Consider the following 27,430-nt stretch of genomic DNA (forward strand, 5'->3'; position numbering starts at 1 on the left):
ATGTTAGTGTTCCTATATTGTTCTGCATCTTCTTGTAAGCAGCCCTGAAAGAATTGGGAGTGGGAGGCTGTGAAACTCAGGTTTGCACAAAAACAGATGTAATTTATCTACTTTTAAAACCATTCTTCTGTCATTTGGTGCCTGGCATGAGCCCAAATTCACAAACAATCTATGTACAGTACATGTTTCATTTTTCTTTATACGGGTTGTGTTGAATAATTCTTGTTATATTCAATGAATGTACAGCTGAACATGTGATTTTAACCCAGCATTTATCCACTTCTCCAGTTTCATTTGTAAAGTCCACGTGTGGTGGCTCTTTCTTGCAAACAGCTGTATGCACATACATATAGGATGTATTTGTATTTTAGGGTGACCAGGCCTCCAGTTTGATGTCGTGGTTAAGCATGCGGACACTTATCTGGGAGAACTGGGTTTGATTCCCCACTCCTCCTGCTGATGTGGCCTTGAGTCAGTCACAAGTTCTCGCAGAGCTGTTCCTCTCAAGAGCAGTTTCTGTCAGAGTTCTCTCAGCTCCACCTAACTCACAGGTGTCTGTTGTGGAAAGGGGAAGGAGATTGTAAACTGCTCTGAGACGCCTTCAGATAGTGAAGGATGGGGTATAAACCCAATCTCCTCTTCCTTCTCCTCCTCTTCTTCTTCTCTTTTTCTTGCCGGTTTGGTGAAGTGGTTAAGTGCATGAACCCATATCTGGGAGAACTGGGTTTGATTTTCCACTTCTCCACTTGCAGCTGCTGGAATGGCCTCAGGTCAGCCATCGCTCTCCTGCAGGAGTTGTCCTTGAAAGCGCAGCTTCTTTGAGTGCTCTCTCAGCTCCACCTATTTCACAGGGTGTCTGTTTTGGGGGAGGAAGCTAAAAGGAGATTGTAAGCCACTCTGAGATTTAGAGTGAAGGGTGGGATATAAATCCAATTTCTTCTTCTTCTTCTTCTTCTGCCACTGGAGGAGGGGGAGGGTTGCCAGATCCAGGTTAGAAAACTCCTGGAGATTTGGGGCTACAGCATGGGGAGGACAGAGAGCTACAATACCATAGTGGGATAGAATGCCATAGACTCTATGGCAGGGGTGGCCAAACTCACTTAATGTAAGAGCCACATAGAATAAATGCCAGATGTTTGAGAGCTGCAAGACATGAACATCAGATGTTTGAGAGCTGAAAGGCAGGAAGGAAGATAGATGGGGGGGCCAGAGAGGTGGAAAGAAAGCAAATTTAACTTTATATGCATTCTCCAAACACCTGGCTGGCTTGGCTGGGCAGCGGAGGCTTTGAGAGCGACACAATATGTGTGAAAGAGCCACAGTTTGGCCACCCCTGCTCTATGGTTTAGAGTCCACCTCCCAAAGCATCCTTTTCTCCAAGGGAACTGAATTTGAGTCCAATGGCATCAGTACTGACGTATGTGTGTACATGGAAGCTCATACCTTGAATAAAACTTAGTTGGTCTTAAAGCTGCTGCTCTGGGCTCAAGCTTTGTTCTGCTGCTTCAGACCAACATGGCTGCCCTGGATCTATCCAGGGCTTTTTTTGTAGCAGGAACTCCTTTGCTTATTAGGCCACACCCCCCTGATGTAGCCAGTCTTCCAAGAGCTTTCAGGGCTCTTAGTATAGTGTCTACTGTAAGCTCTTGGAGGATCAGCTACATAGGGCTGCCAAGTTGTACTGTAGGTTCCCAACCCACCGGCGGGGGGTGGGGAATGCTCCCCCGATATCACCAGCGCGATGACAGCACTCACAGTGACGTCATTGCGCCAGCTATATCACGCACCGGCTGCTCTGGAGCTTTGCTTTTGCAATATGGGAGGGAAAAGTTTATGGTACCTATTGTACCATAGACTTTTCCCTCCCAAATTGCTAGAGCGTCCGGGAAAACCACAGAGTTTCCCCAGAAGCTCCTAGAGTGGCCGGCACATGACATAGTGCGGTGTCGTCACTTGTGAGTAACGTTATTGTGCCGCATGCACTCTGCACATGCAAAAACAGTCCCCCACTGGAGGCTGCAGGGGACTTGGCAACCCTATGGCTACATCAGGAGTGGGTAGCCTAATATGCAAAGGAATTCCTGCTACAAAAAAAAAGCCCTGGATCTGTCCAAGGGAACTAATCTATGTAGGAGGGGGATGAGTTGAAATTCTGGAGGAGCCTCAGGTCCCACCTGGAGGCTGGCACCCCTGTTAACTGTAACAATCCAACAGGGCTTTGGTTTTAATATGCTTCAGCAGGACTGACTTTCTGTACTGTAAACTCCAATATGAGGTCTATTTTTTGTTTCCCTTCTCATCATTTCGACAGAGAGATTTCGAGACATGCTGTTTCTGCATTCAAGTTGGGATACTGAGATTCTGCCCGTCTTCCAACAGAGGCGTTATCCTAAGTAAGTCAACACCATTTCCTGCTTGGACAGAATTTTATAAAAATAAATGCTGTTGTTCCAAACAAAAAGAGAATCTCGCGTAACAGAAGCCTCACAGGTCAGCCTCTGGCTGCACCCTCCTTTGCAAGTTCCCCTGGGTTTGCTCAGATGTCCGTCTTGACAGGCAAATCCCCCCCCCTCCCCTTCAGAGATTCAGTCTCCTGGTGACCGATTTATCACAATTTCTTTTTAACAAGGCATGCAAGAGAAACAGACACGCTCCTCAGCCTGCTGTGACGGGCAGGGTGTTCAAATAAGCGCAGCAAAAAGCACCGTTTTGTGGCAAACAAGGTGCAAAATGAGTTTTCTAATTACCGATGGCTTCTTGTTAGAAGAAAGGGAGACAGGAATGGGAGATAAGTGTGCAGTTTTGGTTTGGAAAGCTTCCAACCGGAGGAGAAGGGCATGCTTTCTTGCTATTCACCAGCGAAACGAACTGGAGGTGTGTTTGTGTGTGCCCTGGAAGAGGCTCTCAAGCAGTGGTGCATTGCGTCTTCGTGCAGGATCCTTGTGAGGGCCCCATGCACTGCAACAGTGCTCCCAAGTTCACCACTTTATTTTTGCCTGTAAGAGTAAGTGGCGGCTGTTTAACTGGATCAGTCCACAGTGGGTTTTAGATTAAATTATGGATGCCACCTAGAGATGACGCTGTTTTGTTGGTTTTAATGGTTTTAATGCTGTGTTTTGGTAGTGTTATTCTGAGCCTGTTGTAAATCACCTGTGGAGTCAGGGATCAGGCGATTCGGAAACTTAATAAATAAATTCATAAAGATGATGAAATAAGTAAGATTATATAACAGAGGTGACCAAACTGCAGTTTTGGATCCCCATTTGTCTCTTTCACAAGTACTGTGTGGCTCCTGAAGCCCCCACTGCCCTGTCACCTGGCTTGGAGAAGGCATTTATTGCTTTAAATCACTTCTCCAAACCAAGCCATCTGGTAGCTTGAATAATGCATTTAAAGTTAAAGTTGCTTTCTTTCCACCTTTCTCTCCCTCATCTATTTTCCTCCCTCCCTCCCTCCCTCCCTTCCTTCCTTCCTTCCTTCCTTCCTTCCTTCCTTCCTTCCTTCCTTCCTTCCTTCCTTCCTTCCTTCCTTCCTTCCTTCCTTCCTTCCTTCCTTCCTTCAAACATCTGATGTTCATGTCTTGTGGCTCTCAAACATCTGGTGTTTAATCTATATGTCTCTTGCGCGGAGCAATTTTGGCCACCCCTGTTATATAAGATTAAATAAATACTTTTGGTCTATGTATTAATTCCTCCCTTTAAAGGCAACAACAAAATCTTGCTTATTCCTAAGCGCGCATAAGTTTTCCTCCCTCCCCGCAAAAGGCTAGAACTGGAGGGCATCGGATGAAGTGGATGGACAGGACAGACAGGAGGAAATACTTTGCTACGCAATGAGTATTGAAAATGTGGGATTCGCTGCCAGAGGATGTAGCGGCTGCCACAGACATAGGCAGCTTTACAAGGGTATTGGATAGATTCCAGTCGGAGAGGTCTGTCAGTGGCTACCCGCCATGGTGACTGAGGAGAACCTCCACATTCAGAGGTAGTCAACCTCTGAATCCCCGTGCCAGGAGGCAACATCTCAGCCTCTGATGCTGTCTTCATGGTTGACTGTCTCAGAATGTGGAGAATGAACTGAGAGATCCCCAGGGCTCATATCTCTACCCCAAACTCAATAGAGGCCTGAGGCCAGTCGCTCACAGACTTCCTTTTACAAGAGGGGAATAAAATGTTGACTTACCTTGCCGTGATGTTGTAAGAATTACGAGGTAATGTATGTCAAGTACTTTGGAATCTGAAAGTGGCCTATAAATTCTAACAGTAAGAATGGATCAGCTTTTCTGCAGCATTTTGGGCTACGTAAATTTAGTATCCTTATTGAGTGCCTTCTCACAATGGCCTTTTTTTCTGACTTTGCTGTTTAAATACTTCTTTCTTAATCTGGGAGTTAATTAAATCGCTTAGTGGAAGGCGAAGCTAAAAAGAGAGAGAAAGCTAGGATAAGGAAGGCAGGTTTTTTTTGCCAACTACTAGAGATTGAGTCAGTTGACTGGAAAATTGTGAGGAGATTGTTCCGGATGGTGGGAGCTGAGGAAGGGAAGGTTCCCTCAATGGAGCAAGGTCAGATTGTGTGGAGGATCCAAGCTGGGGAGGGTCGCTATGGATGTGCAAAAGGAAGAAAGCATGGGAAAAGGGCAGGAGGCTTTGTTGAAACAGCTGGATGGCTTCCATGAGAAACTTCAGAAAACCCATCCGGGGGTGGGGGAAGCTGTCTTTTTCTACTAGTTCCCGAACCAGAGATGGAAATAGCAGCACTGTGCAGGGCTAGCCATTAACAGCTTTCTGAACAGACATTCCAGTTCATTCAAACCCCCAAGTGTTGAAGAAAACAGGGCAGCCTGTTGACAACAGCAAAGATCAAGGGATGTTACCTTGAGTTAAACGGGTGTGGGGTGTGTATGTGTGTGAAGTGCTGGCAAGTAGGGTTGCCAGGTCCAATTCAAAAAATATCTGGGGACTTTGGGGGTGGAGCCAGGAGCATGATTGTGACAAACATAATTAAACTCCAAAGGGAGTTCAGGCCATCACATTTAAAGGGACCATGATCCTTTTAAATGCCTTCCCTCCTTTTCAAATAATGGATAGGGGCACCTTCTTTGGGGGCTCATAGAAATGGACCCTCGGGTCCAATCCTTTTGAAACTTGGAGGGTATTTTGAGGAGAGGCACTGGATGCTATACTGAAAATTTGGTGTTTCTACCTCAAAAAACAGCCCCTCAGAGCCCCAGATACTCACAGATCAATTCTCTATTATACCCTAAGGGAATTGGTCTCCATACGGAATAATGGAGCGCCTAGCAGACATTTCCCTCCCCCCCCTCACTTTCTGATGACCCTGAAGCGGGGGGAGGGCCTCCAAACTGGGAGATCCCCTTCCCCCATCTGGGGATTGGCAGTCCTGCTGGCAAGTAACTTCTGATTTATGGCTGAATATGCATGAATATCTATCTGGAATAACTGGAATATTAGGATTCAGGGGTACAACTTATTTAAAAGGGAGAGGCAAATGAGAAAGGGTGGATGCGTAGCAGTGTATGTGAGGGAGCTATATACTTGTGAGGAAATATGTGAATCGGAGCATAGTAGCTCAGTTGAGAGTCTCTGGGTAAAAATAAAAAGAATAAGAAATAACAGTGATATTATTGTGGGGGCCAGCTATAGACCACCAAGTCAGGTAGAGGACTTGGATGAGATACTTCTACAGCAGATTGCAAAGTTCTCCAAGATAAGGGATACAGTGATCATGGGAGATTTCAATTACCCGGGCATCTGTTGGAAGTCCAACTCTGCTAAAAATGAAAAGTCAAATAGATTCCTGACTTGTCTTGCCGACAACTTCCTTTTCCAGAAAGTGAAGAAGGAAACAAGGGGATCTGCTCTCTTGGATTTGATTCTTACCAACAAGGAAGAATTGATTGAAGAAGTGGAAATAGTGGGCACCCTGGGCAGTAGTGACCATATGATTTTGGAATTTACAGTCTTAGGGAAGGGAAAAGCTATACGTAGTCAGACTTATAGGTTGGACTTCAGAAAGGCAAACTTTGATAAACTTAGAACTATACTGGGTAAAATCCCATGATCAGAAATACTTAGGAGGAAGGGGGTTCAGGAGGGGTGGGAGTTTCTTAAAAGCGAAATACTGAAAAGCACAATCACAGACGATTCCTATGAGAAGAAAAAAATGGAAAAAGCCTAAAGAAGCCAAAGTGGCTCCATAAACAGCTCTCTAAAGACTTGGGAAATATAAAAGACTCCTTTAGGAATTGGAAGGAGGGCCTTATAACCAAGGATGAATACAAACAAATCACCAGTGCTTGTAGAAAAAAAGTTAGGAAAGCTAAAGCTCAGTATGAATTTAGGCTTGCCAAAGATGCTAAAAACAACAAAAAAGAGTTCTTTTCTTATGTTCAGAGTAAGAAAAAGAGCAAGGACATGGTAGGTCCATTGCGAGGGCAAGAAAGTGAAATTGTAACAGGTAAATGAGGAGAGGGCAGAACTGCTCAATTTCTACTTTTCCTCCATCTTCTCTTTTGAGGGAAACGGTGCTCAACATGGCAAAAACAACATATAAAAAGGGTATGAAGTTCCAACCTAGGATCAGCATAGGGGTAGTACATAAACACCTAGCTTCTTTAAATGAAACTTAGTCCTCAGGGCCAGATGAATTGCATCCAAGGGTTCTAAAAGAGCTTGCGGATGTAATTTCTGAGCCTCTGGCTATTATTTTTGAGAATTCTTGGAGAACAGGAGAGGCACCGGAAGATTGGAGGCGGGCGAATGTTGTTCCCATCTTCAAGAAGGGGAAAAAAGACGATCTGGGTAACTACCGACCTGTCAGCTTGACATCTATACCTGGAAAAGTTTTAGAACAAATAATCAAACAGTCGGTCCTGGAACGTATAGAAAGAATGGATGTGATTACTAAGAGCCAGCATGGGTTTCTCAAGAACAAGTCATGTCAGACTAACCTGATCTCTTTTTTTGAGAAAGTGACTACCTTGCTGGATCAGGGGAATGCTCTAGAAATCGTTTATCTTGATTTCAGTAGGGATTTTGATAAAGTTCCACATACTGTCCTTGTTGACAAGTTGGTAAAATGTGCTTTGGATCCTGTTACCATTGGGTGGATCTGTAACTGGTTGACAGATTGCACCCAAAGAGTGCTTGTGAATGGTTCCTCATTCTCTTGGAGAGGAGTGACAAGTGGAGTGCCTCAAGGATCTGTCCTGGGACCTGTTTTGTTCAACATCTTTATCAATGATTTGAATGAAGGAATAGAGGGAATGCTTATAAAATTTGCTGATGATACAAAATTGGGAGGGATTGCAAACACAGAAGAAGACAGAAACAGGATATAGAATGACTTTGACAGGCTGGAAAACTGGGCTAAAATCAATAAAATTAATTTTAATAGGGATAAATGTAAAGTTCTACATTTAGGTAGGAAAAATCCAATGCATGGTTATAGGATGAGGGAGGCTTGTCTTAGCAGTAGTATGTGCGAAAAGGATCTAAGGGTCTTAGTGGATCATATGCTGAACATGAGTCAACAGTGTGATGCGGTGGCTAAAAAGGCAAATGCAGTTTTGGACTGTATCAACAGAAGTATATTGTCCAGATCATGTGATGTGATGGTATTGCTTTACTCTGCTCTGGTAAGACCTCACCTGGAGTATTGTGTTCAGTTTTGGGCACCACATTTTAAGAAGGAAATAGACAAGCTGGAACGGGTCCAGAAGAGGGCAACGATAATGGTGAGGGGTCTGGAGACCAAGTCTTATGAGGAAAGGTTGAAGGAGCTGAGGATGTTTAGCCTGGAGAGGAGGTGGCTGAGAGGTGATATGATCACCATCTTCAACTACTTGAAGGGCTGTCCTCTAGAGGATGGTGTAGTATTGTTTTCTGTGGCCCCGGAAGGTAGGACCAGAACCAGTGGGTTGAAATTAAATCAAAAGAGTTTCCGGCTCAACATTAAGAAGAACTTCCTGACTGCTATAGCAGTTCGTCAGTGGAACAGGCTTCCTCGGGAGGTTGTAGGCTCTCCTTCCTTGGAGATTTTGAAACAGAGGCTAGATGACCATCTGACAGCAATGAAGATCCTGTGAATTTAGGGGGAGGTATTTGTGAGTTTCCTGCATTGTGCAGGGGGTTGGACTAGATGACCCTAGAGGTCCCTTCCATGATTCTAGGCCACGCCTCCCTAATGTAGCCAATCTTCCAAGAGCTTACAGGGCTCTTAGTACAGGGCCTACTGTAAACTCTCGGAGAATAGGCTACATCAGGGGTGTGTGGCCTAATATGCAGAGAAGTTCCTGCTAAAAAAAAAGCCCTGGTTTTAAGTAGCATTATATTTATACTGTATCAGTTCCTTGTAATGGAGATTCAGGTATCACTTACTGACTCCTGACCTGACTTGCCTAGCAGCATGGAAGCGCTTCAGCTGAGCTGTGGAGAGCTAATCTATTGACTTTGAACACATTTCCATTCTTTCTTTGGCCTCTTTTTTTACTCCTTCTTTTCTCCTTTGTTGCCTTTTCAGAACTCCCTAGTTGGAGCTGGGCCCTAGATAAGGAGGGAGGGGTGGCTTGAATGGGCACCATTCCAATCTTTTGCCCAGTGTTTTTTTCTTTGTAAGGGGCAGTCTCTTCAGAGGGGAGAAAGCCAGAACCAAACAACAACAAGATACTGGATTTATTCCCCACCCTCCACTCGAATCTCAGAGTCTCAGAGCAGTCTACAATCTCTTTTATCTTCCTCCCCCACACCCTGTGAGGTAGGTGGGGCTGAGAAAGCTTTCACAGAAGCTGCCCTTTCAAGGACAGCTTTGCAAGAACTATGGCTATTCCAGCAGCTGCAAGTGGAGGAGTGGGGAATCAAACCCGGTTCTCCCAGATAAGAGAGCTCTGGCTGACCCGAGGCCATTCCAGCAGCTGCAAGTGGAGGAGTGGGGGATCAAACCCAGATAAGAGTCCGCACACTTAACCAATACACCAAACTGGCTCTCAAAGGGCATCTAGAGTCCAAGGTCACTAAAGCATAGGACAGGAAGGGCTTTCTCCCCTTTCCACTTTCCTCTTCATCTGGGAAAAGGTAGCCCTTCGTTTTTGTTTGTTTTTTCATCATCAGAGCCATTACCTTTGAGGAGAGATTATAGCTTGGCAACTTTATCTTTCACAGCAGACTTTCCACCAAAGGGATAACAGGGAGGACAAAAAGTCTTGCAACAAGAAGTTAAATAAAACCCTGGAGTGGGACTTAAAGGCAAAAGCCACTTCCCTCTGAGGCTTGACGAAGAGTTCCCTCTCAGGCAGGGCTGTTTTATGGATCAAGGAGCTAGTTTGGTTAGGCCTGAGATCAATAAAGGTTGGTTGAAGGACGTTTCCTTATCTGCAGCTTTCTTGGACGCAATGCAGTTAGATCCTTGCACCGTGGCAGCCGGCATAATGCAAAGGGATGATATGCAGCTATCAAATCTAGGCTCCCAGGTGTAGCTGGTTGGGGTGCCCTTCACTGGAAATAGCAACTTCAATGAACCCTGCAGTTGATATGGGTGGAAAAAGCGAATAAGGCTCTCTCTACACTCCAGGCAGGGCTTCTTTAATTTTGAAGCAGGAACTCCTACGCAAATTAGGCCACACACCCCTGATGTAGCCAATCCTTCAAGAGGGTACAACTGTATTAAGAGCCTTGTAAGCTCTTGGAGGATTGGCTACATCAAGTGTGGGGGGGGGCGTAGCCTAATATGCAAAGGAGTTCCTGCTACAAAAAAAAAGCCCTGACTCTGGGAAATTAAGAAAGCCAAGCAAGAAGAAGGTCCCTTTAGGTCAACAAAACCCCATCCATGGCATTTGAAAGGGCAACCTCCAAGGAATACCGGGGTCGTGACGCAGAGACAGACAATGGCATGTCGCCTCTGAAACATCTTTTGCCTTTACAAAGCCAGTCTAGCTGGCCACCTAGTGATGCATAATGCTAAAAGAGCTCGAACTTCTGGTTGCCAGACAGTCTTAGGATCTCCTGGCTATTCTACACCCAATGCCATATGATAATTATTAGTAATCATTAGGGACATTGACATCCCTGGATAGTAGACATGTGCAAGAGAATTAGGTAGGTCTTCCTAGGGTCATAATCCGAACACATTTCCTCATAGCCCTTACTCATTTCCTTACACAAAAGCTTAGACCCAGAATAAAACTTTGTTGATCTTAAAGGTGCCGCTGGACTCCAACTTTGTTATTTCGTTCTCTCGTTGTCTTTCTCTCATCCCGCATGCTCAGGGCTCACAGCCAGTTTATAGCATCTGGGGAGAAGGTGGTTCCTCTCTTGCTGGCGGCTTATTGTTTGTAGGTTCAAACATCCCTTGTTATTCCGGAATTGTCCGGGTGTAGGAAGGAGTCCCTCCCCTCTAACGAGGCAATTAAGAAGCGGGCTCTGCCTCCTAGCTGGATACAAAGGGGTCAAACTGAAGGTTATTGAATGCCCTCCCACCTATTTAGAGAACAAGAATTTACAGTCAGAAAATGCCTTTCTTTTTTCTCCCCCCCAATGTCAGCCAAGCATCCAAAATCTATTCCAGCACCTCTCTGCGTTATGTGCTTTTTTTGAAAAAAAAAAAAATCAGGATTCTTTTTACTCCGTAATTATGTGCAATGCACAGCTTCCCGCTGATACTGCTTGGCGTGCCTTGCGTTTCCTGGCAGTTAACGGCTACTAGATCTGCCGAAAGCTTCCCCGTTCCGTGTTCAATTCCGCCGAAGCAGTGGGTGCCCTTCTTCTCCAAAAACCACAAATCCTTTGAACCATCACCTCACGCTGTTTAGATTATTGAGCTCTGGCGCTCTTTGAAATGATAATGGTTCCTCATTACGGGACAGCCATAGGATTGGCTGAACTGAACCCCTTTGGTAACAAGAACAGCTGACTGGGCTTGGGGGTAGTTTGTTGCGGGTTTTTCCAACTCAAGAAGGAATCAGCCATACTGTGGCAGCTAATTAAAGGAGAAATCTTTACATATGGTATTCTAAGCCATTGACTGCTGTTTATAATATAATTATAATAATATAAATAGAGAGAAATGTTTGCTCATTACAGAAATTAGTCACTGGCACTATCTCATTAACAAATAGGGCTTTTCTTTTTGTAGTAGAAACTCCTTTGCATATTAGGCTACCCCCCCCCCCCCCCGATGTAGCCAATCCTCCAAGAGTTTACAGTAGGCCCTGCACTAAGAGTCCTGTAAGCTCTTGGAGGATTGGCTGCATCAAGGGGGGGGGGGGCAGGGTGTAGCCTAATATGCAGAGGAGTTCTTGCTAAAAAAAAAAAAAAGCTCTGATTATACATATTCTGATTTCTTAGTAGTCAGGAATTGCATTTGCTTGCACTGAGGAATTTGTGCAACCCTGATAATGTGCTTTTGAAATGCACTCTTTCGAAAGCATAAATGTGCTACCTTGTTGGCCCATCTCTGTTGTGTCTGTTACAGTGTGCCTTGATTTTCTTTGAAATTCTTATAATGTCTTTGTTTGCAAGGACACAGTCTTAACACGTGGCATATACCGGTATATGAAGCATTAGCAGGGGTAGAACCTTTTTTCCCTACATTGTTTTTTCAGCCTATTTTAACTGCCATGCTCAGTTATGCTAAGGGTCAGTGGCTCAAGTAGGTTATCCACATGCATTTCCTTTCATTTTATTCGATTTATATCCTGCCCTCCCAACCAAGGCCTCATTTCCCTGTTGTTAGGGGTTTGACGCCGTGGATGATCCCACAGGACCAAACAACATCTCCATTTGGGTATTAGGACCAACCAAGCGAGAGCATCCACACGCGATCAGGTTCCCACAACTCACAACACAGTTTTGCAGAGCAGAAACAGAGGGCTAAGCAGACAAGTGGAAAAACTGATCCCCACCCCACCCAGGCCTCATTTTGGGCAGGAGCTTACAGGGGCGGAGCTCCAGAACCTCTAAATTTTATTGTGCTCTTTCTTACCACCACCCCTTCCCCCAAAAAAATACTTACTTCTGGGCTCCATTGCTCAACCCCCCTGTGAGAATTTTCTGAACTCTAAGATTTGACAAACTTTCTAATATTTTCTCCACAAAAAATGGGGAAAGAACCAAAACATATAAATCAGACAGATGGAAATCTTCATCATGCCACTGCGGCCACATAGGAAAAAGTATGTTTTTATTATGACAATTCTAATTCAAGAAGCATTTGAAGGTAGATGCTGAGCTGATGTAATTTAGTTCACCTTCTAGTGATGTCAGGGGTGTGGGGCATATGCAAATAGGTTGTGCTAATGAGCTCCAGCACCTCTTTTTTGACAAGATGTCCCCTGCCCCCATCCCATGAGAATTTTCAAGAGAAAAAGAATTGCAGATTTATACCCCGCCCTTCTCCCTGAATCAGAAACTCAGAGCCACTTTCAATCTCCTATGTCTTCTCCCCTCACAACAGACACTCTGTGAGGTGGGTGGGGCTGAGAGGGCTCTCACAGCAGCTACCCTTTCAAGAACAACCTCTGCCAGAGCTATGGCTAATCCAAGGCCATTCCAGCAGGTGTAAGTGGAGGAGTGGGGAATCAAACCCAGTTCTCCCAGATAATAGTCTGCACACTTAACCACTACACCAAACTGACTCTGAAGGAAGAGACCATGGTCAAAAACCACCTCAGTCTGTTCCTAGGTGTAAGCCAAAAGGTGGAATTCAGGCTGGGCCAGGCCTGCTTAATTATTGTAAAGGACAGGTACAACCTACCTCATTGTTATTACCTTGGGGTTTCATTTAACCTTTCACTTTGTGATAGGTTAGCAGAAAACAATATAATACTTAGAAAATTAAATTTCAGTTCTCTTATATTATCACAAGATTACTTGCACCCACATACCATGAAATAGACTAGAGAGATATTGGCTCTATGCTTATGTGTAGTACATATGTTATGCTTTTGGCGCATCATACAGTTCATGGCAAATCAATAACAGTGACCTCATATCATCTGTGAGCCTTATTTTCTTCTTTGGAGTTAGAATTCCAGCCCTGGGGCCAAACAACTCCAGGAAATGTCCTGAGCACCCAAAAAAGATACCCCCAAGGCAATTGCCAACCTTATTGTAGTTTGATATTTTGTATAAGTTTCAGATTCATTTCATGGAATCATAGAATTAGAAAGGTCATCTAGTCCAACCCTTCACAATGCAGGAAACTCACAAATACCTCCCCCTAAATTTACAGGATCTTCATTGCTGTCAGATAGCAATCTAGCCTCTTTAAAAACTTCCAAGGAAGGAGAGCCCAACACCTCCCGAGGAAGCCTGTTCCACTGAGGTTCTAATGGTCAGGAAGTTCTTCCTAATGTTTGACCGGAAACTCTTTTGATTTAATTTCAACCCATTGGTTCTGGTCCTACCTTCTGGGGCCTCAGAAAACAATTAAAATCCAGTAGGTGTGGATTGCACCTGTATATATTTGCATCAGTCACAAAATTGTTTTTGGAGTAAAGATTTTGCTTTTCACTATCTTAATGTCGAGCAGAACTATTCATCACTCTTGTAGCTAAGGGGGTCTAGCAGACATGAGAAAAAATCTTTTATTAAATACTTCAACTTGATTGTCAGTCTAGCAAGAATGAAAACAGATGAGAGGTTCTTGGGTGGTTGAAAAATGACAGAGTTTCTGTTGTAAAAAAAAACGTTATCTACAAAAGAACGTGTGAGATCTGGAACTAGCTTTCTGCTCTTCATAGATTTTTTTAAAAAGCATATTTTAAGAGCAGTGGTTGTAGCTGCTTTTTACAATAGAAGATGAAGAAGAAGATAGAAGATATTGGATTTATATCCCGCCCTCCACTCCGAAGAGTCTCAGAGCGGCTCACAATCTCCTTTACCTTCCTCCCCCACAACAGACACCCTGTGAGGTAGATGAAGATATTGGATTTATATCCCGCCCTCCACTCCGAAGAGTCTCAGAGCGGCTCACAATCTCCTTTACCTTCCCCCCCCACAACAGACACCCTGTGAGGTGGGTGGGGCTGGAGAGGGCTCTCACAGCAGCTGCCCTTTCAAGGACAACCTCTGCCAGAGCTATGGCTGACCCAAGGCCATGCTAGCAGGTGCAAGTGGAGGAGTGGGGAATCAAACCCGGTTCTCCCAGATAAGAGTCCGCATACTTAACCACTACACCAAACTGGCTCTCTTTGAGGTGATTGCAGGAATGGATGTTTCTGAGGAATAATTTACATGTCTCCTCCCTATGTTGTCTTCTCCAGTTCTTCTTGGAGATCAAATCAAAGTTTTCATCGCATACCAAGAATACAGCTAAGGCCATAAGCTGGAGCTCTGCTGGATCAACCCAGTCACGTAGGGTTGCCAGCTCTGGGTTGGGAAATGCCTGGAGATTTTGGGGGTGGAGCCTGAGGAGGGCAGGGTTAAGAGAAGGGAGGGACCTCAGTAGGGTTTAATGCCGTAGAATCCACCCTTCAATGCAGCCATTTTCTTCAGGGGGACTGATCTTGGTGATATGGAGATCAACAGGAGGACCTGGAAGTTGACAATCCTAGACCACCTAGGCCAGCATCCTGATTTCCCTGGAGGACCTACAAGCTGTCCCAAACCTTCTGTAGTTGCCCCCAAGGAAACGTTTTTGGGAGGTAAAAAGGGCAAATTAGGAGCCATGAAAGAGAAGACACTGAATGTTCTATAAACAGTAAACAGTCTTGGACCATGAAGGGTTCGATTTGCCATCATGGCCAGCGATAAGTGCAGAATTCAATAGACAACCTCCCCACCCCCACCCCCCAAGCATGTTGCCAGTCAGTTCCTGAGAATGGGAGAGTCCCAGTCCAATACACGCTGTGTATGATGCTCTTTTCTGTGATTTTGATTTCAGTGTAGTGAGCATGAAATCATGTATGGGAGAAGCAAGAGGCATCTAGTCTAGGGATGCCAGCTTCCAGAATTACAGCTCATCTCTGGACTACATAGATTTTAGGGAGGGTGGACTCCATGACGTTATACCCCACTGAGGTCCCTGTCCTTCCTAGACTCCACCCCCAGATCTCCAGGAGTTTCCCAACCTGGAACTGGCAACCTTTCCTCCCATCCCCATCCCATTGGTGGCCAGGGAGGATCAGGTCAAGATGAGTAGCCATGTTAGTCTGTCTGTAGAAGTTGAAAAGAGCAAGAGTCCAGTAGCACCTTAAAGACTTACAAAATTTATGGCAGGGTATGAGCTGTTGTGAGTCAGTGCTCACTTCTGCAAAAACAGCTAGCATGTTAGTCCATTTCTTCTATATCTTGGGAAGTGCAGTGATTTCAGATGATGCATAACATTAGCTGGTAAAGGGATAATAGTGCGTGGATGACAATAGCAGGCATGATTAGAGTAGGTGTGATGTGTGGAGGGTGGTAGTCGTGGAGAAATCAGCATTGGTAATGAGAAAGGAAACCTAGGTCTCGATTCAGCCCAGGAGGAACTTTTGGCATGTATGCTGCAGAACTGACCACCCATGCTTGCTGTTGGGGTTTTAAAGTGGAGTAGCAGCCTCATAAAATAGATGTACCTCTTTCTCACCCAACCATTGATCAGGAGTCTACAAGGACATATATGCACTGACAACGGAGTAATCAACTGGGAGAGTCACGTAAGGTTGAAGACAGATGTAACACAGAAGCAGGATGAAGACAGAAATAATGTGGCAAGGACTGGAGAACACTCTCCTTGCTCTGAAAGTTTATGTGTTTTCAGGGTAGCAAATATAATGTTCAAACCTCTTCCCAGTATACTTAAAGAAGTGTGACATCTGTTTTTACCCAGAACATCATTTCTTTCTCATCATCTTTCTTTTTCTTCTTTTTAGTTCCTTTTAAAAAAAGCACAAAGAGCACAGATTGAAACCCAGATCCAACATGACTCAATATCCTTTTCTCATTTATAAGATAGCTGTCTTTTTAAAAATCCGAATGCTTTAAATATACTGGGAGCAATCGGGAAGTGTTGACATCGGCGGTAAAAGATTGGTTTCGAAGAGGAGATGGAGATGTTCATTTATCAGGTTGTCAACTCTGAGGCTCGGCAATTCACTGAGAGTTGCCACTTTTGTTCTGAAGGAGGGTTGCCTTATGCTCGCATTGCTCGTGGCGGCCCTGCGTGGCACTCCTGTGATAAAATATGTGCATATTCTTTCTTTGTGACCACGCTCCATTCTAAATGCAGAGCTGTTTTCAGCTGAGCATTTTTAACTGGGTTCATATTTTGCATTGAGCAGGAGGTGAAGCATAAGCCCTGTTGACTGTCCTGCTGGATTTCCCTCTCCAGACTGAGACCTGGACAAAGGGCTCTTCCTCCCCAGTATGAAGAGCTGCTGAGGTCCTCTCGGAGTTTTCCCGGTTCACTTGGGAACAGGTCAGACTAGGGGCCATGAAAGAGAAGACACTGAAAGTTCTGTAAATGAACAGCTCTTCCTCCTCCCCTTCTTCATCATCTTCCTCTTCTTTTTTTCTTCTTCTTTCTCCTCCTCCTCTTCTTCTTCCTCCTCCTCCTCCTTCTCCTCTTCCTCCTGCTCCTCCTCCATCTTCTCCTTCTCCTTCTCAGGCACAAGAGAGCTTGGTTTAGAATGGGACCACAACCCAAGAGCTGAAGACTCTGACTCAGTGGTTGAGTCTTTCTTTGCATACAGAATGTCCCAGGTTCAATCCCTGGCATCTCCAGTCAAAAGGACCAGGAAGTATTGGGATGTGAAAGATCTCTACTGATTGGCTGGACCTGGCAGCTTTACCAATATGTCTCAGGCATATCTCAGTTACTCCCCAGGTTTGTCATTTGCAGTGCATCAATAACCTGAAAGAACTAGCACTCATCCATCTTGCAAACACTTCTGTGCTCAGTCCCCGGAAGATGTGATTTCTTGGAGATAGAACGTCTCTTTTTAAAGCCTTGATTAAGAGCTCCTACACTGACTTGGATGAGAACATAAGAGAAGCCATCTTGGATCAGACCAGTAGCCCATCCACTCCAACGCTCTGTCACACAGTGGCCAAAAAAACAGGTTCCATCAGGAGGTCCAGGAGTGGGGCCAGGACACTAGAAGCTCTCCCACTGCTGCTCCCCAAGCACCAAGAATACAGAGCATCATTTGCCCAAGACAGAGAGTTCCATCTATACCTTATGGCCAGTGTTCCCTTTAAGCTGAGTTAGCATGAGCTAGCTCACAGATTTATAGCCTCCAGCTCACACATTTTTGTCTTCACTCAGGAAGGATGACCCCAAAGAACAATAATTTATGCAGTAGCTCACAACTTCAATGCCAGTAGCTCTCAAAGTAGAATTTTTGCTCTTCTTTTGGTTTTCTCACAAGCTGCCCTGGGGCTGTGAGTTGGCCTGCTGCTTTTCCACGGCAAGCAGAAACCACTTGTAAGAGGATCTCGCTTGCTATGGAAAAGCACCGCACCAACTCACAGCTCTGGGGCAGCTTGTGCAAAAACTGAGAGAAGTGCCGGGAGCCAAAGGGCTTTCCACCTGGAACAAGCCTAGTGCAAAATCGGTCTGCTTGTGGCTAATAGCCACTGATGGACCCCTGCTCCATATGTTATGGCCCAGGCCAGCTCAGTCTCATCAGATCTCAGAAGGTCAGGGTCAGGCCTGGTTAGTACTTGGATGTGAGACACCCCTCCCCCAGGGAAGTTGAGGGCTGCTATGCAGAGGTAGGTAATAGCAAACCACCTTTGTTTGTCTCTTGCCTTGAAAACTCTACGGGATCACCATAAATCAGCAGTGACATGACCACACTTTCCACCCCCACAAAGCACCACTTGGCTTTGCTGTCTCAGGAAGAAACAGTAAAAACTGTGTAAATAAGGAAGCCACAATGAGGACTGCCTAAAAGAGGATCCCCAGACATGGCTGAAGTGAAACTGTTATGTAGTTGCAGCTGTGTTGTACTGTGGAAGGCTTGAGCTTGAAGCAGGCTTCCATTACTCTCCAGGATCCTGATGCCTGTATTCCAATTGGCCATTCTCTTAGAACTGGCCAATCAGGGCACAAGGCATGTCTGAAGGGAATGCAAATGAAGGATCCTGGAGAGACCAATAGGAGGGATTGCCGCCAACTAAAGGGGGCGTGTTCTACTCAGCTGAAATGTATATAAGTTTGCTGTGTTGCCTATTCTTATGTGACTGTCTCTTCTTGAATAAACTGTTGCTGCTTACATAAGAGCTGACTGAACTCGCTTTACAATAGAAACTTTGGTCCCCCTCATGGCTTTTTTTTTATATAACAGAAACTCCTTTGCATATTAGGCCACACAACCCTGATGTAGGCAATTCTCAAAGAGCTTACAGGGCTCTTAGTACAGGACCTGCTGTAAGCTCTTGGAGGATTGGCTCCATCAGGGGTATGTGGCTTAATATGCAAAGGTGTTCCTGCTACAAAAAAAGCCCTTATTGTTTCTATTCTCTGTTCGTTCAGGCGCCATGAAAAAGGTAGTTCCAAGAATCTCCCTCACAGCTTTGGTGTGGTTGAGCTGCAATTATAAAAGAGTTTGCCGAGTGCAGAAATCTTCAAGAATTTTAACCAATAGGGGGCAAGGATACCAGAAGATGTGATGGTCTGTTAGTAAAAAGCATCTTCAGAAGTACCGCCACAGCGCACTTTTTTGTCAAATGCAATTTGCTGTTTTTAACTTCTTTGGGCAAGAGGGAAACTCCCCCACTCCCACCCCAGGCATCCATTTAGGCTCCTTTCCCAGCAAGACGCATCAGTATTGGCTTGTTTTTCATGCTCTGGTTCCTCCTTTCTAAAATGATACTGGGGAGCTGGTAAGAGATGAGAAGCTGTTATCACCTCTCTGAGGAGCTTTTAAATGAATTACTTTCAGGCCTATCCCCAGGTTTCCCGCCCTCCGTTGGCCCAGTTGGTATTCTCTGACATTTCCATCCACAGCTTTCCTAAAGGAAAGGTCGCCTTTCTGCCTGAAGCCAGTGAAATATTGACTTCCCCAACTCAGTTTCATTCACTCCCTCACCAAGAAGGTAGTTCTTGATGACTTATTTTTAAATTAAACTGGGACTCCAGACTCATCTTGAAATGGGAATTCTCTGAGACCAGAGCTAAAGGACCTCCAAAGTTCCCTCTAAGCTGTGGAATCTTGTGATCAAAAATTTACCTCATGAGTTACTGGCATTAAAAGTTGTGAGCGAGTGATTTGGCTACTGCATAAATTTAGTTGGCTCTGGGGCCATTTTTCCTGAACAAAGACAAAAATGTGTGAGCTAGAGACTAAAAAACTGTGAGCTAGCTCACACAAACTCAGCTTAGAGGAAACACTGCCCAAGATTAAGAATGCAGTGGTGTTCTTGCACCATTGCAAGGGGCAGAAGCAGATAGATCATGAGGACTAGAGTGGCACTAATATTACCCCTAACATTCGGCATGAGGAAAGGGAGGGTAGAAGAAAAATTAGAACTAGGGGGTGAGCTAGCTGCAAGGGGGGGAGAAGAAAAATGTTCAGGTGGGAGAAGGAGAGAAAAAGTAAGTATGAAGGAAAAGCCTTTTAAAATGGTGGATATAAATAAAGTAGGCAGGTCTGAGGGTGGGCGGGCATATAATTCCGTCAGTAAAGTGATACTTTAGAGTGTAAATCTGTATGAAAGGAGCAACAGCAGAAGCTAAGTACCAAATATAATTTTCTCCCACCCCACTTCCAATTCACCTCAGAGCACAAGAGTCCAGTCGCACCTTAAAGTCCAGCAAAATTTGCGGCAGGCTAGGAATCGCTGCTCACACGACTCATTGTTCACTTCTTCAGTGACTCCCAAAAGCTCATTCCCTGCCACAAATTGTCTTAGTCTTTAGGGAGCCACTGGACTCTTGCTCTTTCCTATTGCTACAGACAGACCAACATGGCTACCCATCTTGATCTACCTCAAAGCACAGGCATTGAGTGGATGCTAACATTTGTCTAGTTCAGCCCCTCAGTAAATATGATTTTTAGACACACACACATCAGCCTTGCTGTCGAGGAGCTGGGCAGCCAGTGGCTGCGGGGGGTGGGGGGATTGTTAGTAATCAAGGAAAAGCCTGCAGAGCTCTTCCATGCACCGCTTAACCAGCTCGCTGGAGCTGTTCTGAGCTACCAGCCGGAGATGGGCACACTCGGACTTCAGATGCAAAAGCTATCAGGAGAAAAGAGTTTTCATAGAATCATAGAACCATAGAGTTGGAAAGGACCTCCAGGGTCATCTAGTCCAACCCCTTGCACAATGCAGGAAACCTACAAATACCTACCCCAAATTCACAGGATCTTCATCGCTTTCAGATGGCCATCTAGCTTCTGTTTAAAAACCTCCAAGGAAGGAGAGCTCACCACCTCCCAAGGAAGCCTGTTCCACTGAAGAATCGATGTAACTGTCAGGAAGTTCTTTCTAATGTTGAGCCGGAAACTCTTTTGATTTAATTTCAAACCATTGGTTCTTGTCCTACCTTCCGGGGCCACAGAAAACAATTCCACACCATCCTCCGTATGACAGCCCTTCAAGTACTTTGTGATCATATCACCTCACAGCTGCCTTCTCTCCAGGCTAAACATCCCCAGCTCCTTCAACCTTTTCCCAGCTCCCCAGCTCCTTCAACCTGAGCCAGTTTGGTGTAGTGATTAAGTGTGCGGATTCTTATCTAGGAGAATCGAGTCTGATTCCCCACTCCTCCAATTGCACCAGCTGGAATGGCCTTGGGTCAGCCATGGCTCTGGCAGAGGTTGTCCTTGAAAGGGTAGCTGCTGTGAGAGTCCTCTCAGCCCCACTCACTTCACAGGGTGTTTGTTGTGGGGGAGGAAGGTAAAGGAGATTGTAAGCCGCTCTGAGATTCGGAGTGGAGGGCGGAATATAAATCCAAAATCTTCTTTCCTCATAGGACTTGGTCTCCAGACCCCTCAGTTGTGGAGAATGAGCAGAGTGAGATACCAGACACCAGCAGAATTCCCCTTTATTTAGTTTATGAATAGTATACAGAGTGGAGGCACTTATGTCAAAAGTGGGCTTTTTCCTCATCTAAAGATGAGGGGAAAGAAGGTTCTTATGCCCTTTCGCTTAAGTTTCTTGATGGAGCCTGTAGCAGATATTGCATTGTGTAGACAGAGCCTCAGGAACTGTGACCTCAGCAGTGCCTTATCGAGTCCTGCTACATCGTGTCCGAGACAAACGGCTTGAACTGTACCCTAACTCTAGAAACATCGTCTTGTGCTGAATGCGGTCGGATAAAGCAAATGGTTTTGCCCTGAGACTTAAAAAGCTGTTTATTACTTTTTTTTCCACTGCAGACCAGGGAGAGAGGCCTGGCTGGTTGAGTGATAATAGTTGACCTGAAGTCAAGGTCATTGGCTACAATAACAGTAAATGAAAAGCAAGAAAAAAAGGGCTCCCTGGTTTTCCATAGACATGGAGGGAGAGTTTTTCACAGAAAGGGATCATTATGAGCTGCCTGGCAGACTGACCTCATCTCGTTAGGAAATGAAATGTATGGGGCAAGTCCTCGCGGCAGGGGCAGTACAGCCTTGAACTTGGCCGTGAGCTTAAGAAGCATCTGAGGGAAGTTTAAGAAAGTTTGGTTTGGTCCGATTCTGGCTTGAAACTTCTTTTTCTGTAGGCACGAATTGCCAGTTAGAGCAAGTTTGGTGTAGCGGTTAAGCATGTGTACTCTTATCTGGGAGAACCGGCTTTGAGTCCCCATTCCTCCACTTGCAGCTGTTGGAATGGCCTTGGGTCAGCCATAGCTCTCGCAGAGGTTGTTCTTGAAATGTGAGTGCTCTCTGAGCCCCACCTACCTTACAGAGTGTCTGTTGTGGGCAAGGGAAAAGGCAAAGGAGACTGAGCTGCTCTGAGATTCAGAGTATAAGGCAGGATATAAATCCAATATCATCATCATCATCATCTCCTTCTCTTCCTCCTTCTCCTCCTCCTCCTCCTCCTTCTTCATTTGTGGGGGTGTTGAAAGGGATTTGGGAGCTCTTACAGAATTCCCAACAACGCTTTTCAGCATTTAAACAAATCACTTCTTTCAGTTTCTGCAAGGATAAAAAAGGGAATGGTTCCCTTTCTTATTTGGTCAGTAGTAAACATCTTGTAAAGAGCCCTGTGGCACAGAGTGGTAAAGCTGCAGTACTGCAGTCAAACTCTCTGGTCTGAGTTCAATCCCAGCGGAAGCTGGGTTCAGGTAGCCGATTCGAGGTTGACTCAGCCTTCCGTCCTTCCGAGGTCGGTGAAATGAGTACCCAGCTTGCTGAGGAGAAAGTGTAGATGTCTGGGGAAGGCAATGGCAAACCACCCCGTAAAAAGTCTGCCGTGAAAACGTCGCGATGCGACGTCACCCCAGAGTCGGAAGCAGCTGGTGCTTGCACAGGGGACTACCTTTTTTAAACATCCGGTAATTTGTCCATTTGATTTGTATCCACCTTTTCTCCAGGAGGCACTGCAATGACAAACTTCAGGTGCTTTCACACACCCTAAATAACACTCTTTCAGTGCACTTTGCAATTGGAGTGGGGGCAACAATGGGAGGGGTTCTAGTGTCCTGGCACCACTGATGGACCTCCTGATGGCATCTGGTTTTGCGGCCACTGTGTGACACAGATTGTTGGACTGGATGGGCTATTAGCCTGACCCAACATGGCTTCTCTTATATTCTTATGGACTTCACCATATGAAATGGCAAAATCCGCTTGTAAATGTCACAGAAGTTGATTGAAACTACATTGTTTAGCATGTGTGCACTTCTGTTCCATTTTCCCAACAGCCCTGTGCGGTAGGCTAGGCTGAGAGAGATTGAGAGGTCTTCCTCAGCTCAATCGTAAGAACATTTTTGTGGCTTCACTGAGTAGAGTTGAATAGATTCTACCTTAAGACTGCACTGCCCATAGGGGACACAAAGCCAGGTCTCCACAGTTCAGTGTTCTGACCTGTACATTACACTGACTTAGTTTCTGATCTAGGAATGAAAGGATAATAACATTGGCTGCACCCACTGAATCAGGCCTAACCTTTCCACATGCAGCAGGATGGGGTGGTAGAACCCAGAGGGGATGGAATGGGTTGTACCCTGAGCTTTTTTTGTAGCAGGAACTCCTTTGCATATTAGACCATGCCCCCTGATGTAGCCAATCCTCCCAAGAGCTTGCAGGGCTCTTAGTATAGGGCCTACTGTAAGCTGCAGGAGAATTGGCTACATCAGGGGTGTGTGGCCTAATATGCAAAGGAGTCCCTGCTACCAAAAAAACAAAAGCCCTGGTTGTACCACTTCAGGCTACAAGTAGGGAGAGCCACGTTTTGTGATGCTTCTCTTTATTCTCTCTCGGCTTGGCTTCGCGAACGAAGATTTAAGAAGGGTGCAGTAGTCCACGTCTGCTGCAGGCTCGCTGGTGGCTGACAAGACCAATGCGGGACAGGCAGGTCCGGCCACAGCGGCTGCAGGGAAAAGTCTGATTTGGGGTTGGTGCTGTAGCAGTGCGATTCTTCCTCAATCTCCTTTTGTCCTCAAGACCAGCTATGCGTGCGTTCTCAAAGGAAGAGACAGCCTGGTGGATGATGTGCCTCCGTGCTTTGCGATCTGAGGCTAGGTCAGACCACTGGTGATGGTTGATGCGACAGGTGCCAAGGGATTTCTTCAAGGAGTCCTTGTACCTCTTCTTTGGTGCCCCTCTATTTCGATGGCCGGTGGAGAGTTCGCCATACAGAGCAATCTTGGGAAGGCGGTGGTTTTCCATCCTAGAAATATGCCCTGCCCAGCGCAGCTGCGTCTTCAACAGCAGTGCCTCGATGCTGGTAACCTCTGCCCGCTTGAGGACTTCAGTGTTGGTCACAAAGTCACTCCAGTGGATGTTGAGAATGGTGCGAAGGCAGCGCTGATGAAAGCGCTCGAGGAGTCGCAGGTGATGACGGTATAAAACCCACGATTCGGAGCCGTAGATGAGGATTGTCATCACAACCGCTTTGTAGACATTGATCTTTGTGCCTTTTTTCAGATGCTTGTTGCTCCACACTCTTTTGTGCAATCGGCCAAAGGCACGGTTTGCCTTTGCCAGCCTGTTGTCAATCTCCTTGTCGATCTTAGCATCTGAGGAGATGATGCATCCGAGAGCTACTGTTTGCTGATGATGCTGCACTCGTCTCCCACTCGGTATCAGCTCTGCAGCATATGACGTCCTGCTTTGCAGAGGCTGCCAAGCTATTCGGCCTAGAAGTTAGTCTGAAGAAGACAGAAGTTCTCCACCAGCCTGTACCCCAGGAAGATTATCACCCTCCCTGCATCACTGTGGGTGAATCAGTTCTGAAGACAGTCCAACAGTTCAGCTTCTCTTTATAAAAGCCCACCATATATATATGTTCTAAAATAGTAATTCAAAAAGGAAGATTCTAGCCTAGGCTTTGCATACTATGCAATTTTTAAACATTAATTAATTGAGCGCCGGCGTGGCGTAGTGGGGAAAAGCGGCGGCTTCGGATCTGGCGTGATCAACCGGGTTCGAATCCCCGTCTCCTACCCCACGAAACCTGCTGGGTGACCACGGGCCAGTCACGTTCTCTCAGCCCCACCTACCTCACAGGGTGCTTGTTGTGGGGAGAGGAGGGTGAGGTGGTTGTGACCCGCTTTGAGGCTCCTATCGGCGGCGAAAGGTGGGAAACAAGCGCCGACCCTTCTTCTTAAGCCGCCCTGAGCCACTTGTGGGAAGGGCGGGATACAAATCATGAATAAATAAATAAACAATAAATAAAAATTAATGTGTGCAGGGCTTTTTTTTTAAAGAAAAGGTCCAGCCGGAACTCATTTGCATATTAGGTCACACCCCCTGATGCCAGACCAGCCGGAACTGTGTTCCTGTGCGTTCCTGCTCAAAAAAAGCCCTGAATGTGTGTAAACCTTGAAAAAAGAAACCCCTCCCCCTCCTTCAGTCTGAAGAGGCACACTCTGCCACTGCAGTTTTCTGTCGCATCGTTGCCATCTTGAGCATTGCAGTATAGAGGTTAAAATGTGGACTTGAGTTCAAATCCTTAACCTGCTGAAATATGCAGGCTAACTGGCTTGGGCAAATCACTCTCTCACAGAGTTGTTGTGACGAGGGATCTTTGCTGTCCTGAGCTCCTTGAAGAGAGGTGGGACAAAAATATAGTTATGCCAGTGAGAGCCCCTCAGGAGGAGGAAGAAGAAGAAGAAGAAGTAGTAGAAGAAATAAGATTTATATCCTGCCTTTCATTCTGAATCTCAGAGTGGCTTGCATTCTCTTTTACCTTCCTCCTCTAATAACAGACACCCTGTGAAGTAGATGAGGCTGAGAGAGCTCTCCCAGAAGCTACCCTTTCAAGGAAAGCTCTGTGAGAGCTATGACTGATCCAAGGCCATTCCAGCAGGTGCAGGTGGAGGAGTGGGGAATCAAACTCGGTTCTCCCAGATAAGAGTCCGCGCACTTAACCACTACCCCAAACTGGCTCTCTACACCAAACTTGCTTTCTGGAGCAGCAGAGATGTTTGGGGTCTTAAAAAACTCAGTGTAGGCCCTGTGGCTTCCAGTATACTGTTCTATCAAACCTCAAAGACATTGCTTTTTTGTTGATTTATATCTTTGTTTATATTTCGCCTTTCTCCCTAGTGAAGTGGCCTACTTGATTCTCTTCTCTATTTTTATCCTCACAACTGCCCTGTGAGGTAGGTTCAGCTGAAAGGGGGTGGCTGGCCTAGAGTTGCCTGGTCCTCTTTAGTGTGATGACATCACCTGAAAGTGATGTAATTGTGTCACCGATGCTAGGGAGTGACACTCTAGTTTTTTGGGCAGAACTCTATGCTTCAAGATCAGTCTTTCTGAAACTTTCTAACATTCCTCTGAAATGTGGATTATGGTTTTTGCAGCGCACTTCCAAAACCCACATCCTTTGAGTGGTCTTTTCTTGAGCTATATCTTGTGCCTGCAGGTGCAAATCTATTTCCTTCAATGTCTCTTCAATTTGACCGATTTCCTGAGTGTGTACTTGGAGTTGAATTTTGAATTCAGCAATGCCTATCTTAATTTCTTGTCTGTTTCTTGCTTAATTTCTTGTTTAATTTTATATTGTGTATTTTGCTCAGTTTGCTGTATACCAGGGGTGGCCAATGGTAGCTTTCCAGATGTTTTTTGCCTACAACTCCCATCAGCCCCAGCCATTGGCCATGTTGGCTGGGGCTAATGGGAGTTGTAGACAAAAAAAAACATCTGGAGAGCTACCATTGGCCACCCCTGCTGTATACAGAAGAGTGACAGGGTGGCGCAGAGTGGTAAAGCTGCAGTACTGCAGTTGGAGCCCTCTGCTCATGACCTGAGTTCGATCCCAGCGGAAGCTGGTTCAGGTAGCCGGCTCCAGGTTGACTCAGCCTTCCATCTTTTTGAGGTCGGTAAAATGAGTCCCCAGCTTGCTGGGGGGAAAGTGTAGATGACTGGGGAAGGCAATGGCAAACCACCCCGTAAAAAGTCTGCCATGAAAACGTTGTGAAAGCAACGTCACCCCAGAGTCAGAAATGACTGGTGCTTGCACAGGGGACCTTTCCTTTCCTATGCTTTTAGCTGGTTTCAGCATAGAGTTTTGCCCAAAAAAATAGAGTGCTGCTGTGTGACATTATGATGTCACCTTACCACAAAAGCGTGGGTGCCCTCGCTCCCGGACCCCATCCTGACCCAAGATCACCCAGTGAGCTTCTGTGACAGAATATCAGGGGCGCCAACTGTGTATTTCAAAAATACTGCACAGCGGATAGGAACAGGCTACACAGCCTCGTTAAACAGGACAGAAACTAGGATTTCACCAGCTTCTATGTTGCCTGTCAGACATTACAGTAGAGATTTCTAGGTTTTACTGTTCTTTCTCTGAGCCATTTGCATTCCAGTTCTTGTACCCCAAGCCTGGTATTTTCTTTGCAGGCTGAAGAAATAGGCTACGTGGGCAGGCTGTGTTAATGGAGGCTTTTGTTCAGGAAAGAGTAGGAACCTTCCGTCAGGACTCGCCTTCTGATCTGCTTTTAGAGAAGGCAAGGTGGACAGCCTGCCTCCAGACAAAGGCTTTGTGTTCCAAAGCTTCCAGGTAGGGGCTGAAGGTCTCCTGCTATTACATCTGACCTCCAGGAGACAGAAATCAGATCCCCTGGAGAAAATGGCCACTTTGGAAGCTGGACTCTATGGCATTATGCCCCACTTAAAGTTAGGACTGCCAAACCCCCGGGCCAGGCGGGGGTTCTCTCGCTCTGGAGGGTCCCAACCTGCCGTCACACTTTGGGCTGGCGGGGGGGGGGACCTCTCCCGATGTCGCCGGCACAATGACATCACAACACGATGTCGCCAGTGCGATGACCTGGAAGTGACGTCATCATGCCGGCGATGTCACTTGCCGGCTACTCTAGGCATTTCCGGGGA

General features: G+C 45.9%; 1 protein-coding gene across 6 annotated transcripts in view; it reads left to right on the top strand.

Moving 5' to 3' along the window:
* NOX4 (NADPH oxidase 4) overlaps window positions 1-27,430 on the top strand; it is a 191,178-nt gene that overhangs the window by 124,627 nt on the left and 39,121 nt on the right. For all 6 annotated transcript variants that reach the window (XR_009555216.1, XM_060234961.1, XM_060234959.1 and 3 more), the window contains exon 12: window positions 2,312-2,393. Coding sequence is in view for 5 of the 6 variants with exons in the window: in XM_060234961.1 (XP_060090944.1) it covers window positions 2,312-2,393 (82 nt within the window). In the remaining variant the exon portion in view is untranslated. The remainder of the gene's footprint in view (window positions 1-2,311; window positions 2,394-27,430) is intronic.

Source organism: Heteronotia binoei, chromosome 3 (genome assembly GCF_032191835.1).
Source record: "Heteronotia binoei isolate CCM8104 ecotype False Entrance Well chromosome 3, APGP_CSIRO_Hbin_v1, whole genome shotgun sequence".
Taxonomy (NCBI): Eukaryota; Metazoa; Chordata; class Lepidosauria; order Squamata; family Gekkonidae; genus Heteronotia; species Heteronotia binoei.